At 37.9% G+C, this 17,068-nt stretch overlaps 2 protein-coding genes across 7 annotated transcripts in view; one reads left to right on the top strand and one right to left on the bottom strand.

The window, feature by feature from the left end:
- ABCB1 (ATP binding cassette subfamily B member 1) overlaps positions 1–7,232 on the bottom strand; it is a 117,708-nt gene extending 110,476 nt beyond the window's left edge. For all 6 annotated transcript variants that reach the window (XM_026842458.1, XM_026842457.1, XM_026842456.1 and 3 more), the window contains exon 1: positions 7,048–7,232. The gene's annotated coding sequence lies outside the window, so the exon portion shown is untranslated. The remainder of the gene's footprint in view (positions 1–7,047) is intronic.
- Positions 7,233–10,558: 3,326 nt separating this feature from the next.
- RUNDC3B (RUN domain containing 3B) overlaps positions 10,559–17,068 on the top strand; it is a 63,902-nt gene continuing 57,392 nt past the window's right edge. The window contains exon 1 of the mRNA XM_026843309.1: positions 10,559–10,767. Coding sequence (XP_026699110.1) covers positions 10,559–10,767 — 209 coding nt within the window. The remainder of the gene's footprint in view (positions 10,768–17,068) is intronic.

Genomic DNA, 17,068 nt, shown 5'->3' with positions numbered 1-17,068 from the left:
TTACTCTTTTCTTATCCACAGTAAATATGAAGAGCAACTTCTTCCATTCCACTTCACACTACTTTTGAAATTTTAATGCTACTTTCAGAAGCGTTGTCTGTCTCTCTAGACAAAAAAATCCCCAACATTCCTATAACCCTTCTCGATAGAGTTGGTGCTATTGATCTTTGATATTGCTATGCTCTGGACTCAAACTCTTTCACAGCTTGGTTGTTTTTTATTTCAGGAAAGTATTGTCAAACTGGGGTTTATTTCAAAAATAGGCAAGTATTTCTAATTTCTACACCTTTGATTTTCTTGTGCCATAGCAGTATGGAAGTATACTCATTTTACTTAATCTTGTATGTTGAATTTTGTTACTGTAGTGAAATGACTAAAAATAATCATTCAGTTCATCTCGTAAGAGATTGATTATGACACTATGACCATGTTCTGCATGTTAGTCTTTGACCAGAGTCAAATTGCTTTGTTCCTTTTTGATGTTTACTATAAAACAAATTATTTATATACTGTAAGGTAAATTGTACTACAGGCAATTGTATTCAGTGCAGACACACTTGTTCATAAGCTCCAAACCTTTTAAATACCCATACTCATGGGGGTAATGTTTCCTCTTACCTACCACTTCTGCTTCCAGAAACACAGTTCCACATGCAACAGCTCTGTCTGCTTACATTGCACAATGCCAATGTATCCCTGACAACAATCCAGGTAGATCCACGAGGAAGATTCCAGTTATGATATCAAGGTGTGTCTGAATGTGACCATTTAGGAAGAAATAGTTCTAAAGATTTCTGTAGGTTGTGACCAGCTATGTTATGATTACAGTTACTGAAGAGGCAATTACGTGTAGTCATTCTATTGACCAAGACTAGATGCTCTACTCATTAATTTATCTGTATCTTCTCTTAACTCTCAATTTCCCTCATTCCATAAGGGTTCATTAATTGTCACAAATTCATTTCCTACAGTCCTAACCAATGTCTAATCACCACTCCTTATCTTTCCCGACACTTCTAGGTACAAGCTCCTGGTTTGCTTGCAGTTCTAAGACATTTTTAGTCCAAGTGCTGTCAGCAGCTGAAGCTGGTGACAAAGAGGATGGAAAAAGAGGTCAGGAAGAAGCAAGCACATTTACATTGATCCCAAGCAAGATACATCTAAGCTTACTCACTACAACTGCTAATCTCCCTGTGGACTGGTTGCTTAACAGTTATAATTTCCATTTTCTGGCAGATCCTGGGTACAAAATAGGTTTTAACAAAGTGTTAATCCACTACTGATAAATATACAATAGCTAATACTTCTTAGGAGTAAAGGAATTTTCCCTTTGTTAGAATAATTTGTTTTATTTATTTTAGAAAAAAAAAAAAAAAATATGGAGTGTGGTTTATATTTGATACAGAAAAAATTTTTCTTTACAGGGACCCAGAAATGCCCAAGACTCATAATTTATTCTGGTCTCTAGTCTGCAAGAATTATGATAAATCTACTCTCACACTACCAAACAGATCAACTCTTTTACAAGACACGGGCTCTCAAGTCACTAGTGAGCACAATACAAGTTGTCTCATCATTGGTCAAACATCTGCCTAGCATTTACATGTCAGCTTTTGAGAGCTGATCTGCTTTATCCTATACATTTCATGCTTTTCAAAGGATAGAAAAGTTGTCTTCCCAAGTCAGTAAAACATTCTATCTCATTGACAATTCTGGTATATAAAATCTGAATGAGTCCCAGCCCTAGAAAGACTCATAAAAAACATTTAATTGTCTTATCTTCACAGCAACTACTTCATATACTTATTAAGCAGCCACCACAGGGTACAGTATTATAGTGCTTTATTTAATTTCATTAATTTCTATACTACAATAATTTTTTTTTTACTTAAACTTATACCAGTATTCTAATTTCTCACCTATTAAAAACACCATTTTTCTCTGTTGTTTCTTTTCAGTCAAAACTCACACAAGTGACAAGCTGGCACAAAAGATCATTAAAATAAATTCTGATTCCAATAAGGTTTCTTGCTCTACTCCCAAATATTATTCATTTCAAGAGCAAACAACATTTTCCCATACATTTCCCACTGAAACTTGAATTTATTAGACATCTGCCTTGCAAATTCAAATTTCATCTTTTTTATTTATTTCTTACTCATTTCTAAGCATAAACTTTATATAAAATTGACATACCATATTAAACAGCAACATCATCAATGAAATTTAAGAGGTGCTAAGCATGGCCAAACTCATAGAGTAGTATTAGTAAACAGAAACCTTTCTGCCCAATAAACAGCAGAAAGAAACAATACAAAGCATTTAACTAATCAGCAAGCCTCAGGGGTCTTCCCCAATGCTTCCTCCCCTTCCCTGAGTGAACTGTGAAATCACAATGTGATTTCTTGTCTACTTCCCAGAAAGAATGGGAGACGAAGGCTGGAGGTTAGAGCTAGAAGGACTGGGGAATGGCTCCACAAAAAGATGATGTTCATAGGGACTCTTGAGCTACAAGGCTTAGGACAGCATTCCAACATGATCAGAGATAATTGAAGGAACACAGTGATCTCTGCTCATATTCCAATTTCCTCACCCTTTGCACTCTAGACTTCCTCCTTTCTGACGCAATCTTTCATCAGTTTACATTTTGCTTACACACAATGACACATGACCCTTGATTTCTTTTTATATCAGCAACAAATAATGAATGATTAACAGCTCGTCCTGACTGAATAAAGTGCTCAGAGCAGTCGTGTTTTCCATGTCACCACTCACTGAGAGCAAGTGATTTTGTTAGTATGGAACAATGTTCAAGGAAGCAGCTCTCATCAGCTCATTTGAGCACTTAGTGAAACTGAGATACCTGCTACTGTAAGCAAAGGCCTATATCCTTTGTAGTCAGTGTCACACACATGTGTCACACTAGGAATGCTGTTCCAGTAGAAATTAGAGATCCTAAGGCCACATCCTAGGAACCCACACATTCCCTTTGTGGGCAAGGTATGCTTACTAAATACTACAGGGATGCCTCAACGGGAGCATCCTCTGGGGTTTCTTGTACAGTCAATACTATGAAACAGAACTGAATTTAGAAAAGGGATGTGTTTTAAACTACCTCTGCTGAGCATGTATGGGACTTGGTGGCATGCAAAAAAACCCTTTTATCTAACCACTAGACAAAATGATCTGGTAGTGATTCCATGTCATGGGCCATTTGCAGAAGACATTATAGCATTTTCCATGGTGTCTGGGGAAAGATATATTGCTAGGTTGTCCCACATCCTGCAGACAGATGATTTCTGCAATGATCACGCATGGCTGGCGGTCAGTTCATTAAGAGGTCCATTAGCAAAGAAAGATGCCTGTATGTGACAGAATCAAGAAGATTTTCTCACACACCAATTGGATAGTCCAAATCCAATGTGTATGTGAAAGTGTATGTTTACAAGAATGAAAATTATTTGAAATGTGGTACTTCATCTTGTTAAAAATATGTCTTTAGAATACTGGTGTGGTGGGTCACTTCACAGCAGTGGTCAAAACATCTTCTAGGCTAGCACAATACTAACAGTGGCTAGTCTGATAATGGTAAACTGAGTAAACAGATCCTCTCCCAACAGATCACATGGATACAGATAAGGACCTGATTGTCATGCCATATCAGATGACTCATACATTAGTGTTAAACCATGATACGAAATAGAAGAAAGCAATAACGACATTGCTCACCTACAAAAATCCCCTTTCTTCTTCACACGTATTTATATGAATATGTGGAAAAGAGAGGGGTGAACAACAGAAAGAAGAAATAGGTATATATATCTTCTATACCAGCAAAATATGAGTAGAAATAATGGCAAATGTTACCAAAACTCTCTGCTGTGATAATAAAAACAGTCAGACTTCTGTCTCTCTCTTGATCTGGGTATATACTACTAGTCTAACGGTGTTTAAAAGTAGGTTCTCAATTTCTGATTCCTAGGTTTACCTTATAGTTTTTGCAATGAATTTACTATCTTGAAGGCAGTTCTTATAAGCTATACTGTACAGATGGATTTCTGCACACCCAGAGAGCCCTTTTACTTCAATAGCAGTCACCCAGGACACTACTGTCAACTATACATAATGCATATGTTAACATTTCTCTATCCAGAATAAAACAGGGATATATGGGAAACTCAGTCCACAACTATACTGAAAATTCATGTTAATGTGAGAACAAAACAGGCTTTTATGATCCAGTTATGCAGTTACAACCAAACAGTGGTAAAAACAGAATTCAGTGATGCTTGGTCACATTGTTCTTAAAACTTGGGAGATATAACAGTAGCAACTACCCGGCTGCAGAGCAAGCAAGAGTAATTGCTTAAACCTCGAGGCCCAAGGCCGCTGAATTCAGGCCTTAAGAATTAGCTTTCCTTAACTAGTAAAGATTGCACAGCCCTTAAAAACACTGCTTCACAGTGGAGTACGATTATCAGCTACATTGTAGGAAGAATCTCCTGTAAGAAATTTAGTAGATGGATGTCTCAGAACAGTTAGCTGAGCACTGAAAGGAGATTTGTGTAGCAGCTATTCCACCTAGAAGAATGATATGAGAATGTAAAGTCATATGAATCCCGGAAAAATTGTTGTGATCGACATCTGAGGAAGTATTTGTCTGAGTTAATAGAACCATAGTGCCTTTAAAGTAGCAGTGGTACAAGAGTAATTCTGGGACCTGTGAATCAAGCAGAAATACAACGGGAGGAGCTGCAAATTCATCTTCAGCAAATGGGCAAGGTAATAAAGTTAAGAAGGAATGCAAGGAAATCTCAGTCCTGTAGACCTGACAAAAGGTCTGCACATACTGTAATTTCCAGGAATTTCAGTCTCCATTTAAAAATAAAGATCAAAAGGGACAGAAAAGGGAAAGCAATCCTCAGTGTGGGTTTAGCTCTTTGCATAAAAAGAGGTGGTAACAGTAACTGCAAAAGACCTCTGCAGAACCTGATAAAAAACTTCCTTTAGGGAACACCAATGGAAAGCAACGTGGTAAAATTTGAGAAAAAGAGGCAAAGATATTAGAAAATGGGATGGAAACCATAAATTCCATTCTGGCTTGTTTTGTTAAGCTAATGAAAAAAGATGATGAGGAGGTATGAAAACTGCAGAACATAAGAGGTCCCTCTCAGTGAGGTCCTCAGGCATCATCTCTTCCTCTCAGTAACAAAGACTAAGGACACTCTGCTGTCTACCTGCCCCTGGTCTAGTGCTAAAGTTACAATATAACCAAAGCAAAAGGCCAGTAACAATATTAGTACTGGGTAGTCAGGGAAAGAACATTAACTACCACTAGTGCCATGATGTTAATTGATACCATAGTGTCAATAAACACTCTTCAATAAATATTTGTACCAGCTGGAACTCAAGAAAGTGGAAGAATGATAAAACTTGTATTATATGCATGAAGGCACATGCAGGCACCTGTATTAAGATCTCTGCCTGCAGTTTAATACTTGCCAAGTTCAAGAGTTCCTTCTGAATATAGGAGTGGGAGGATCCCTCTTATAAACAGCAGGGAATTGTTGGCACAGCCTTGCTGTAACAAAATGGATTAGCTGCAGATTTTGCTACGGATGTTTTTGGTATTGGGACTGACCAGTGGGAGGTAAGGGTGGAGCGATTCCTGCAAGTCATTGATGCTTTGTTATTAAGAATCCGGAGGAAGTAAAAACAGTGGATATTTGGGTAACAGAATTTCCTCGAGTTTTTTGTGTCTGTAAGTTAAAATGTGGAAAAATAGAAGTTGTGTATTAATTTAAGGTCCAGATCCTCCTTCCCCCCCAAAAAAAACAATATCAACACCCACAAGAAGCAGAGGAAAGATTCCAACCCACCATCAACAAGTTTACTGGAAAGCGAGGTCCTAGTGCAGAAACCTATAATTTTAACATCCCATTTTGTCCAGGGTTAAAAGCAAAGAAAAAAGCCTAAAAACGGATTTTTGATTCTCAAATAAGGTAGCCACTTCTCAGGTTGTTTGTGGTGGAAACATGCTTAAATTCTTCTAGCACTAAGCAGAGTATCTCACTGATTTTTTGTTATTGACTTAGCTGATGCTTTCTTTGCAATCCCACCAGCAGAGCAAAGCTGCTAAAATCAAGCATTTACCTGTAAGAGGAAGCAATACTGTTTTATCCATGTACCTCAAGGCTTTCAGATCAAACATATCAAATGTGGATGAAATTACCATCAAAATATGTTATGTCATATCATACATGGATGATATGTTGATACATGGAAAAACTGCATTGAAAGTCTAGGAATATACCTAAGAAGTAATCAGCATTACTCAAAACACAGGCTTTAAAGCTAATCATGACAAAACTCAGTTGGTACAATCTGAAGTGAAATATGTGCAAATAGTTTTAGTTCGGTAAGGGAGGGTGATGCTGGGATCACCAAAGGGTAGAACTGATATGAGAGTCCATGCCCCCACAGTAATAATTGCATTAGATTCACTTTTGGAATTGCCTACAGTTTGTGAGAATATCCTTACACTTGCAGAAAACAGTAAATCACTAATCAAAACAATGATGAAATCTTTCAAACAAGAATGGAAAGAACAGAAAGAAGCAAAACTCCACTAGCTCAGACGCTAGTGAATGCCCAGATTCTTGTAAGCTGTTTCATGTTTGGCTAGCCACTACTGATCTAGACCTTGGGACTGTATTATTTCAAGAACACAGAAATAAGATGCAAGTTACAGCCTTTGCTTTGAGAGTTTTAAGATCAGTGGGAAAGAACTCTATTCCATGTTACAAAACAAGTTTAGCATTGGCATAGGCAACAAGCTTTCGGAATACATCACTAGAGGCTGTTTGCAGTAGTACATATCACACATACTCCACTAAAGCATATAATCGCTGGAAAAGTACAAAGTGGGTATGTATCAGACCCTAGGTTAGCTGGATGGACATTGGCTTTTATAAACGAAGAGCTTTCTGTAGAAGACAACAAGATTTTATCACTAGCTCTATATGACTGAACATAAGTATCATTTACCTGTTTATGTGTCTCTCACCAGATAAAAGCTCCGTTGCTGACTTCGTGCCACAGGATGTTCAGTGTGGTTCACAGATGGGTCCAGTTTTTATCAAAAGGATGGAAAATCCTCAATTAAATATGCTGCAGCCCCTGTGAAAAATAATAAGAGCTGCCTGCTTTCTCCCTACACAAGCAGCAGAGATACAAGCTCTGCTAACAATGTTAAAAGAGGAACCTGAAGGAAATGATTTCGCTTTGTACATAGTTTCAGACCGGATATATTAAGCTTTAACTATTTGGCTACCAATGTGCAATAAAGATAACCTACAAACACAGAATGGAAATCTGGTAGCCCATCAATCATGAAAAGGAAATCCTGAATGTAGTTTAAAAAAAGCAGAATGGAAAAAAAAAATATTCAGGTAGTGTAAAAGCATACCAAAGGAAAAATACAGAAGCAACAGTACTGAAATAGTCAAGAAGATGCCTTTGCCAAGGTTGTGGTGGTCCCAGTAGACTTAAAATTTGAAGAAATACCTATTTTGAAAACAAAACAAAGAAAAACATACAAAGAAAGGTATCAAAGACCTAGCCACTTTACAACATGGAAATGAGGAAATTGAGGGGTGATTACTATAGAAGGGAGTAGACAGGTGAAGCACAGAGAGCATAGTGTGGCCAGATAACAAACACTTGTAGATCGAGAGCACTATATGCACTTCAGGTAGATTTGTTTCAGTAGATGCATGAACAAGATGTAGGGGTTGCCTAAATGCAAAAGGGAGTATTAGAAGATAGCGAGTTGGCAGAACATGAAGACAGATGGGTACATAATTGCTTAACTTGTGCTGTGATGAATACCCCCACTAAGAGAAAAATAACATTAAAATGTTAGAGACTTAATGAACCACAGACAAGGATATCGACTACAATCAAGTCTACCACTGTGCAGGCATTTAATGTTGTATTTTCCAGATGCGATTTAAACCAATAAATTGATTTGAAGCAAGGAACATATTTTCCAGGGCAAATCATCAAGAAATTGTGTGAAGGTCTGGGAAGAAAACAAAGGTTTCACATTGCTGGGAACTCCCAGTTCAAGGTAAATTGAATGACCCGATGGAATTATAAAAATAGCATTAGGCAAAACAGTGAAAAATTACAGAAAAATTTGGGGTATTGCATTATCTTGTCGTTTTAATGACCTATGACCCACAACAGCTTCTCAGAAGTTCATGTGATTTAGAGCTATGCCTGGGAGAAAAAAGACTGCCTAATGTTTTAACTGAAGAATGGATACAGACTCTATCTAAACACTGGAAAGAGATTAATGTTGTTATAGCAACTCAACTGGGTAGGAATGCTCAATGCATAGATAAACAAACAAGAACAAACCACTACTCTGCAGAATGGCAAGGAGGATGGGAAGTAATGTTCCATACTTTCCACACAAGTTTATCTAAACTGTAAATAGGATGGACTGGCTCCATCTGTAAATAAAGCAGGACCTTACTGCGTATCAAGTAAAATGCCAGAATGGAAAAATGCCTAAGTAGTTCCAGTTTCAATTTTAATTATGAGAAGGTAGATAAGTTAACAAAAAATCAAGAATGTTATGTTATAGATGTTGATATTAAAATTTAACAGCGAGTAAGGTGTATAGGAAGTCTCACCAGAACCACTGCCAGCCAAAAGGCTCTTAAAAGAAGAAGCATAAATTAGTTGTTAGGCTTTGTCTGACTGGAGTTTGCATGTTTCTATTTTTATTAATAATTGCATATTAATAATGATGTTAGGTTCAAAAATACGAATATTTGTTTATGTTACAAAGGAGTAGTAAGCACCCTGCTTTTTGATAATAGACCCTACTTATAGTGGCAATGGAAAGCTCTGTTGTACCAAAGATCATGAAAAAATCAGATACATGTCTCCACTAGTTTAAAACTACAAGACGAATGTCAAGGCTAAACAATAACATATATATTCCATGATGCCAAAAATAATTTTATGAATTTAAAGAATCTCTCTGATTTTAACTGAATATACTATGGTAGCTTGAAGCAGCATACAAATTTAACTGGTATATTTTATTTCTACTTACTTTGCTAAAAATCAAAATAACCTACAACAACTCTGATGGAACCTGAACAAGCACACCAACTGAAATACAAGTGGAAAACACCAGAGATGGTTAAACCAAATGTGAAAGCCACAAGCAAAGTAGAAACTGAAAGAAAAAAAAAGAAAAGGTCAAACTTGTTTAGTTCACAGAGTTTTGTTGCTGTTATTTAACTTTTTAAACCAAATATTCCAGTTGAGAAACAATTTACAGTTCTGGGAATAGAAGATACTACTCAGTGGCAGCAAATTAGTAGAGTGCGTATTACTGTGAACAAAGCATTTACTTCGAATTTTTCGAGGCAGAACAGATATACTCCTTTAATAAAAGGGACATTTGTAACATTGACCCAGAAATGTATTCCATATGATGGAGTACAACATACCAAGTGGGTTTAGGGGTACCATTTTAAAGGAAGTAGAAGTTGCAACTGGAATTTTGGATGCCACTGAAGTAGAAACTTTGACTAGTAAGTTGTAAAAATTGGGGCATGGGAATCAAAATGAGGAATGAAGTAGAAAAAATATTATTTAAAAAAAATGCACTGGAACTAGAAAGTAGTAGTTATTAAGTAGTTGTTAAACTACTAATAGCATAGTAGATTTTGTGAGCAGTAATTACCAACACACAAGTTATGGGACAGTCGGTGTGTAGGATGCCCAAAGTTTCAACCGCTGAAATGGGACAAAGCTGTGATTTTAGGAGAAATGAAGGCCAAGATACTATGCAAGAGACAGATGACTGTAAAACAGCACATGCACAACCTCCATTACTATTGCCTGAAGAGGTCTATCAGTCACTGCACAGAAGTTAAGTAGCATCACTGATGGTGTGTGAAGAGATTTGGAAAGAAATGAGGTTATAGTCACTGAGGCCTATCCTACGGGACTGTAGTCTGAAGAAGCCCCCACAATGGAAACAGAATATTGCTCCTACAGTAGCAGTAACTACTTTGTGGAATCAATTATCAGTTAATAATTCTAAAATTTATGACACCAAATACGGATAAATGTTATGATTTCTCTGCATCTATTTCAGTAGTAATTGCCAGAAAACTGTGTTGTGTATAGAGAAATAACTGTGCAACTTTTCTCATCTAATTTAGGTTAAACATTTGCAATGTCCACCTATATCACCAAATACCCAGAACAACACCAACCTGAGACTAATTTGGAATATTTATAACAAAAACATTAAGAAATCACAGCAAATAGAGCAGGTAGCTAAAAAATTTAATGAATAGGCACCAAGAAGTGAAAGGAGATATTACTTTAGAGAATCAACAGCCACTAATACCAGGATCGGATACAAAACCCCTGATTTTACCATGACATTTTTAGAGGACAGCCAAGTACTGATACAAGAATCATGTGTTACTTTAACCTTAAATCATTACTTATGTATCAACTAATGGCGTTTTCATTCCAGTTGGCAGTATGTCTCATAGTTTGCAACAGAAGATCCTGGGGCTATCTGGAGCTATGCAACTGCAAAAGAGCTACATGGATTTTGCAAGAAAACCATGAGACAAGAATGGAGCTGGGTGACACTCCACCTTGCTCTGAGGCAGTACCAAGCCTTGAGCCAGCAGAGCTTGAGACTGCAGGTTCAGAATCAAGGTGTAGGAAAACTGAGTTTCCATTCCATCACTGACAGAAAGCATACCAAGGCAGAAGACTTTTCTAAGTATACTAAGCATGATATAATCAATATTTGCTTGCCTTGATCCCAGACATAAGCACACTAAAACAGCAAACTGAGCAATAACATACAGGCATTTTGTAACACAACTAATTGTATTAATAATATGGAACCACAAAGGGACAGAAACTTGGGATATAATTTCACAAAAGGGATACAGAAACACATCTGCAGGTAATGAAATCTGAAAAAATAAGAATTAAGGATAAAGAATAAGCAGGAAAGAAGCCTGACAAAATCCAAACAAGTTCTAGTCCTAAAAACCAGTTAAACTATATTGGTAGCAGATGAGATCCTCTACTTGCTTTGACTGGGAAGGGGTGAGGAACATTTAAAAAACCAAGGATGAGCAAAGATGAGGAGAAAAGTAATCCACTTTACTTCTGTCCTTACTGAAGAGCTCCTAGGTCTGACCACCTCAGTATCAGCAATTCAGGCTGTCAAGAACCACAGCAATCAACACAGCATACACATAATCAGTTGCAAAAAGAGATACTGTTCCTGGATGTATAGGAAGATTATATAGCAAGATTTGAACTGTACATCTGTGAAGAAAAAGGATCTTAACATATTTTTATCACCTATTATCTGATCAAATGAGGCCACCAAGTGGCAATGTAATTATCTAAAGTCACAAAGGGAAAGTGTAATACCTTTTAATAACATAACGACTTTAGAATATGCAAAAAGAATAATCAAGAGAAATGAATACAGATTAAATTTTATGTGCCCTGACATAAAGCAATAATCTCATTTATGGTTCACTAGCAAAGCTGTCCTTCAGTGTTTAAGTTTAATATTGCTTTCCTACTCATTTCAGGTAAGCACCCTTAAACTGGCTTGCCACAAGTTTTAAAACTCACAGACTGAAATTTACATCCTTCCTGTCCTAAATCACAAACACGCTTCATATTTCAGTGTCTACTTTTTCTTGGCCTATTCTATTATGATGATGTCATTTTGTAGAATTCAGGTCTTGTTCTTATTCTCCTTCTGTTCATGACTGTCACCCAAGTGTGCTCTAAAGAGGCATATGGTACTCTGCCTTCCTCAATTCCTTTCACTCCTTCCACAGAATTAAGTATCAGCAGGATGCCAAAAAAGAAGGTGGGTGGAATTCCATATTCTAAAACACCCTCAAACCTTTCTTTTAAAGGATCCCATACAGATTTTTTAAGACATAAAGATAAGTAATAATGCTGAAGTGCAAGATGTGCAAATAATCTGACAAATGTACCGATTCTAAGAATTCACATCGGAAAGAGTGATTTGCAAAAGTGCAACTAGAACTCTAAGTGGTATCTAGCAGGTTTCAGTACAAACATTGGTAAACCACATATACGCTGATATGCGGAGAACGCTGTCCAAAGGAAAAAAAAAAAAAAAAAAAAAAAAAAAAAAAAAGCACAACCAAAAAAGCCGAAAGCCCTTGAAAAAACAAACTTTTAAAACAGTACGCCTGTATGCTTTCTACATATACACAAATCTAAGCAACTGACTGAAAACCATGAGATGTGCTCCAAACTATTAGTACACTCAAAACTATCCAAAAGTGCAATAGTAAAATATATCACATCTCATACCAAATGCGCCATAAGCAGTTTGTGTTTTGCTCCTAACTGAGGAAGTCTTACGTGATAGCTTGATATCAAGTTCATTTTCTCCTCCTGCAAATCACAGCACGGTGTCAACTTGTTGCGGGTTAACCCTAGGCTAAGCTCCACACAGCCACCCACTCACTTCTGCCTAGTGGGATGGGAGGGAGAACTTGAAGAGCAAAAGTAAGGAAAATTGTGAGTTAAAAACAGTCTAATAAGTGAAGCAAAGCAGTGCATGCAAGCAAAGCAAAATAAGGAAGACATTCACTACCTCCGCATTGTCTGGCAGATGTTTAGCCATTTCCAGGAAAGCAAGGCTTCATCATTCCATACAGTTACCTGGGAAGACAAATATGCTGTAACCTCAAATGTTCCCACTTCCTCCTTCTCTCCCTGAGCTTTTACCACTGAGCACGATGTCAGAGGGTGTGGAACATCCCTTTGGTCAGTTGGGGTCAGCTGTCCCAACTGTGTCCCCTCCCAACTTCCTGTGCACCCTCAGCCTGCTCGCTGGCACAGCAGCATGAGAAACAGAGAACACCTTGGCGCTGTGTAAATGCTGTTCTGCAGTAATTAAAATATTGGTGTGTTACCAGTACTGTTTTAGTAAGAATTCCAAAACACAGCACCATCCTGGCCCCTACGAAGAAAGTTAACTCCATTTCTGTCAGACTCAGTACACAACTTGTAAATTTGTTCAAATGGAACTAAACCTTGTAAAAATTTAAATGGTCCAGAAGTGAAGTTTTAAAGTTGCAAACTGTGCTGAGACACAAACTCATCGAGAACGGAATACAAAGTCTGACTTTTAGATTTTATTTTCCAATGCGGTTATGCCTTCAGAAAATAATTCTAATTAATTCTTTCAGATTTGAAAGGGGAGCACATCACAGCCTTTTAAATTCAGAATATCCTTAATGGAGCTTTAGCCACTTCAGTTATACAAACAATCAGTTTAAAAGGCATCTTCTTATAGACCAAAAGCCAGTAAGTCTGGTAAAACACTTTGAGTCTTCTGTTCTTTGAGAGGTAGTGATTTTCACACAAGCATTGCTATCCATAAATCCAAACAGTTTTTAACAAATTAATATTTTTCAGTGCTGCTATACCAGTCATAGCTGCTTTATTTATTCATACAGTGACACTTCAAATTCCTGTTTCAGTAATACTGTTTCTGAATATTCTAAGTAATACATTTTACCTTCACATAGTTGAAATCAAGCCGGAGTTAGTTCCCAGTAGGTTTGGTTTCGGTTTGGGGTTTTTTGTATACTTTTTTAGAATGACTCATGCCCGTGCTTTACAGGGACTGACTTCTAACTGAATCTACATACTCTGACACACACAGTTCTTCGTATCTTATTAGTGTTTTAAAGCTAACATTGTTAGAGGCAACCAGTTGAAGTCTGTGCATCAACTCACACAGACACAGTGTTGCCATTAGTAGGGTGCATCCATATTATGCATTAGGAAGAAACTTTAGAACTGGAAGTACTTTTTCTCATGAAATTAATTATAGGAATAATTCTATGATGCAACCATCAGATGTGAATCAAGCCAGTTGAGGCTGGAAGTTTTCTACCTGCTCAAAGCAAGGTCAACTTTGAAGTTAGAACAGGACATTCTGATTCTTCATCCACTTAAGTTTTGAGTATCTCCAGGACAAACATTGTATAGCTGCTCCGAGTAATCCATTCCAGTGTTTGAACATCTCTGCTGTCAATAATTTTTCCTAATAGCTATCCCTTGTTGCAGCTTATGACAATTGCTCCTTGTCCATTTGCTATGCTCTCCTCAGAAGAGCCTGACTGTTCTCGCTATCCTCCCATTAGGTAGTTGAAGAAAATAAGATTTTCCCTTAGCCTATTTTCTTACAGAGAGGCATTAAAAATGCAGGTTACTGCTGATAAAATTATTGAGCTTTCTTAAGTCTAAGGCAGCTGATGATATTAAATTTATTTATTATTTTTATTCTTTTGAAGTCTTCTGGAACCTTTTTACAGTTCCTGCTTTGATAAGACTGTAGTAGAAGATAAATTATATTTGAAAGAAAGCAATGATCTTTGAGAAAATTCATTAACTTGAGGACTAAAACCTATGAATATTGAAACCTAAAGCTTGGTCCAACAGATAAGCCTGATTTCCTTTCAAGTATAAAAATAAAATGTTGCAGGTTCTGGAAAAAAGGCAGAGGAGAAGAACAAAGATACTCTTGCTTTTGATATATGTAGAAAAGTTCTCCTGTTGTTCATTTTTTTTGCTTGTTGGGTTTTTTGTAAAGTATTGGTAATTATCTAGTATATTTATCATAGGTTCAAGAACAGACCTTGCAGCTGAAATCACCTGTCTGAAGAGATTAAATCTACTTCAGCCTGAATTTGAACCTAATCGAAAGTTACTCAAGCTGCACGAATCTCTTAAGAGAAGCTACAGAGACAATGGGTCTCAACGAAGACTGAGAAGCGGAAAGAAACCTGAAGGCAGGCTCTTCATTTCTGAGAGTTAACAACTAACTCATTCAACATTTTCCTTCAATTGTCTGAAAGAATAAGAAAAATAGCTTGTTTCAATCTTGTTCTAGAACCTTTTTATCCAAAGAAATTGTTACTCTTGCTTTCAGAGTATAAAGTATATCCTCCTTCAGGTTTACCTGCGTCCCCACTTCTTTTATGCTGTTTCTGGAGAGGGGAGGAAGAGAGACAGGAAACAGACTGATGAACTTACAGCAAATTTGAATTATAATGCGTTTGGGAAAAAAAATCCACCCAAGAAAAGATTAAGCTTTACCTTAGGGAAGGCAAAACAGTTTACTTACCATTTGATATAAAGTTCAATTAAGATAAAGATTAGTTCAGACTTATTCATCTACATGCTGAGAGGAGTGAGAACACAGCATATCAAGCAATATGTGATGATCTTGGAAGTTTTGGTAAGTGGTATCAACAGCTGAAACAAATTGTGAAATATCTTCTGATTTAAAAAAAAGACATTAGTATGTTACTACATAAGAAACCACGGCCATCTATATGGAAATCTACTTTTTAAAGTTCCTATGTCAACACAGTGCCCCTTCAGCTAGCGTAACTGTCAATCAATAACTGGACACAGTTCTCTGACAACATCTCTAAGAAATAGCTTCATATCTACAAGTGACGTTCTCCAAGAAAACCATAGTCCAGTGGGAATTTGCATGTCAATAAGTAGGAATTTTCATCTTTCATGAATAGGAATGTATAGCTTAGACTTTAACAGACACATTTAGGAATCTCACATGTATAACTCAGTAGAATAAAGAGTTGAACTTTAATTTATGTTGCCATTCATCCTTGTTGCACACAGATAAAGTTATTTTATTAAGCAGAAAGGGAACTCCCTCCCATAAAGGAAGGAAAACAAATTAATCCATACAGCTTCAAATCTTCCCAACTATCCAGCCAAACCCACTCCTTCGCACCCCACAAAACACAAATAATTTACTGCTAGGTTTTCTTTGGAAGTGTTGTATCATCCCACCTTCCAGTGACTTGAACTTCATTTCATTCTGTGTCTCTTGTACAACTGGACACCAAGACAAAGCCCTATACCCAGAGCTCTTCTACACATGCTCAGAAATAATGACTGTGACTTTGTTTAGAGCAGGGACAGATGCCTGGACTTTGGCTGCAGAGTGCATTACCATTTCATATACATATTCTCACAAGTACAGCCTCTAAAGTTTACACATGCCATCAAGCAGTGTCTAATGGTTCACGGCAGTTCTAACTCAAAGCCACCACAGCCTACAAAGAAGTTCTCAGATCCTAGATGGCAACTTGCTAAGAGAGAGAATTGGTAACAACTAAAAGAAGCTCACAGTCCAGTAGAAAACGGACTATGAGCCAGCAATGTGTGCTCACAGCCCAGCAAGCCAACTGTATCCTGGGCTGCATGAAGAGAAGTGTGGCCAGCAGGTCGAGGGAGGGCATTGTCCCCCTCTGCTCTGCTCCCGTGAGACCCCACCTGGAGTGCTGTGTCCAGCTCTGGGGTCCAGAGCAGGCCAGAAAGATGATCAGGGGGCTGGAACACCTCCCCTGTGAGGACAGGCTGAGAGAGTTGGGGTTGTTCAGCCTGGAGAAGAAAAGGCTCCAAGGGAGACCTTATAGCAACCTTCCAGTACTTCAAGGGGGCTACAGGAAAGATGGGGAGGGACTTTTTACAAGGACATTTTGTGATCAGATGAGGAATAATGGTTTAAAACTAAAAGAGGGTAGATTTAGATTAGATGTATGGAAAAAATTCTTCCCTGTGAGGGTGGTGAGACACTGGCACAGGTTGCCCAGAGCAGCTGTGGCTGCCCCCTCCCTGGCAGTGTTCAAGACCAGGTTGGACGGGGCTTTGAGCAACCTGGGCTGGTGGGAGGTGTCCCTGCCCATGGCAGGGGGGTGGAACCAGATGGTCTTCAAGGTCCCTTCCAACCCAAACCGTTCTGTGATAATTTCGGACTCCGAGGGGGCTACGGGACTCAGTCGGGGGTGCTGCACCCCACAGACACACACCGACGGAGGGACACAAAGGCGAGTGAGGGGAAAGGGCCGCCTGGCAGGAGCGGAGCACAGGGCGCCTCCCCCGGCCGCCCCCCTCA

Source organism: Athene cunicularia, assembly GCF_003259725.1.
Source record: "Athene cunicularia isolate RWA chromosome 2 unlocalized genomic scaffold, athCun1 chr2_part1, whole genome shotgun sequence".
Lineage (NCBI taxonomy): Eukaryota > Metazoa > Chordata > Aves > Strigiformes > Strigidae > Athene > Athene cunicularia.
This window is presented reverse-complemented; position numbering and strand designations above follow the sequence as displayed.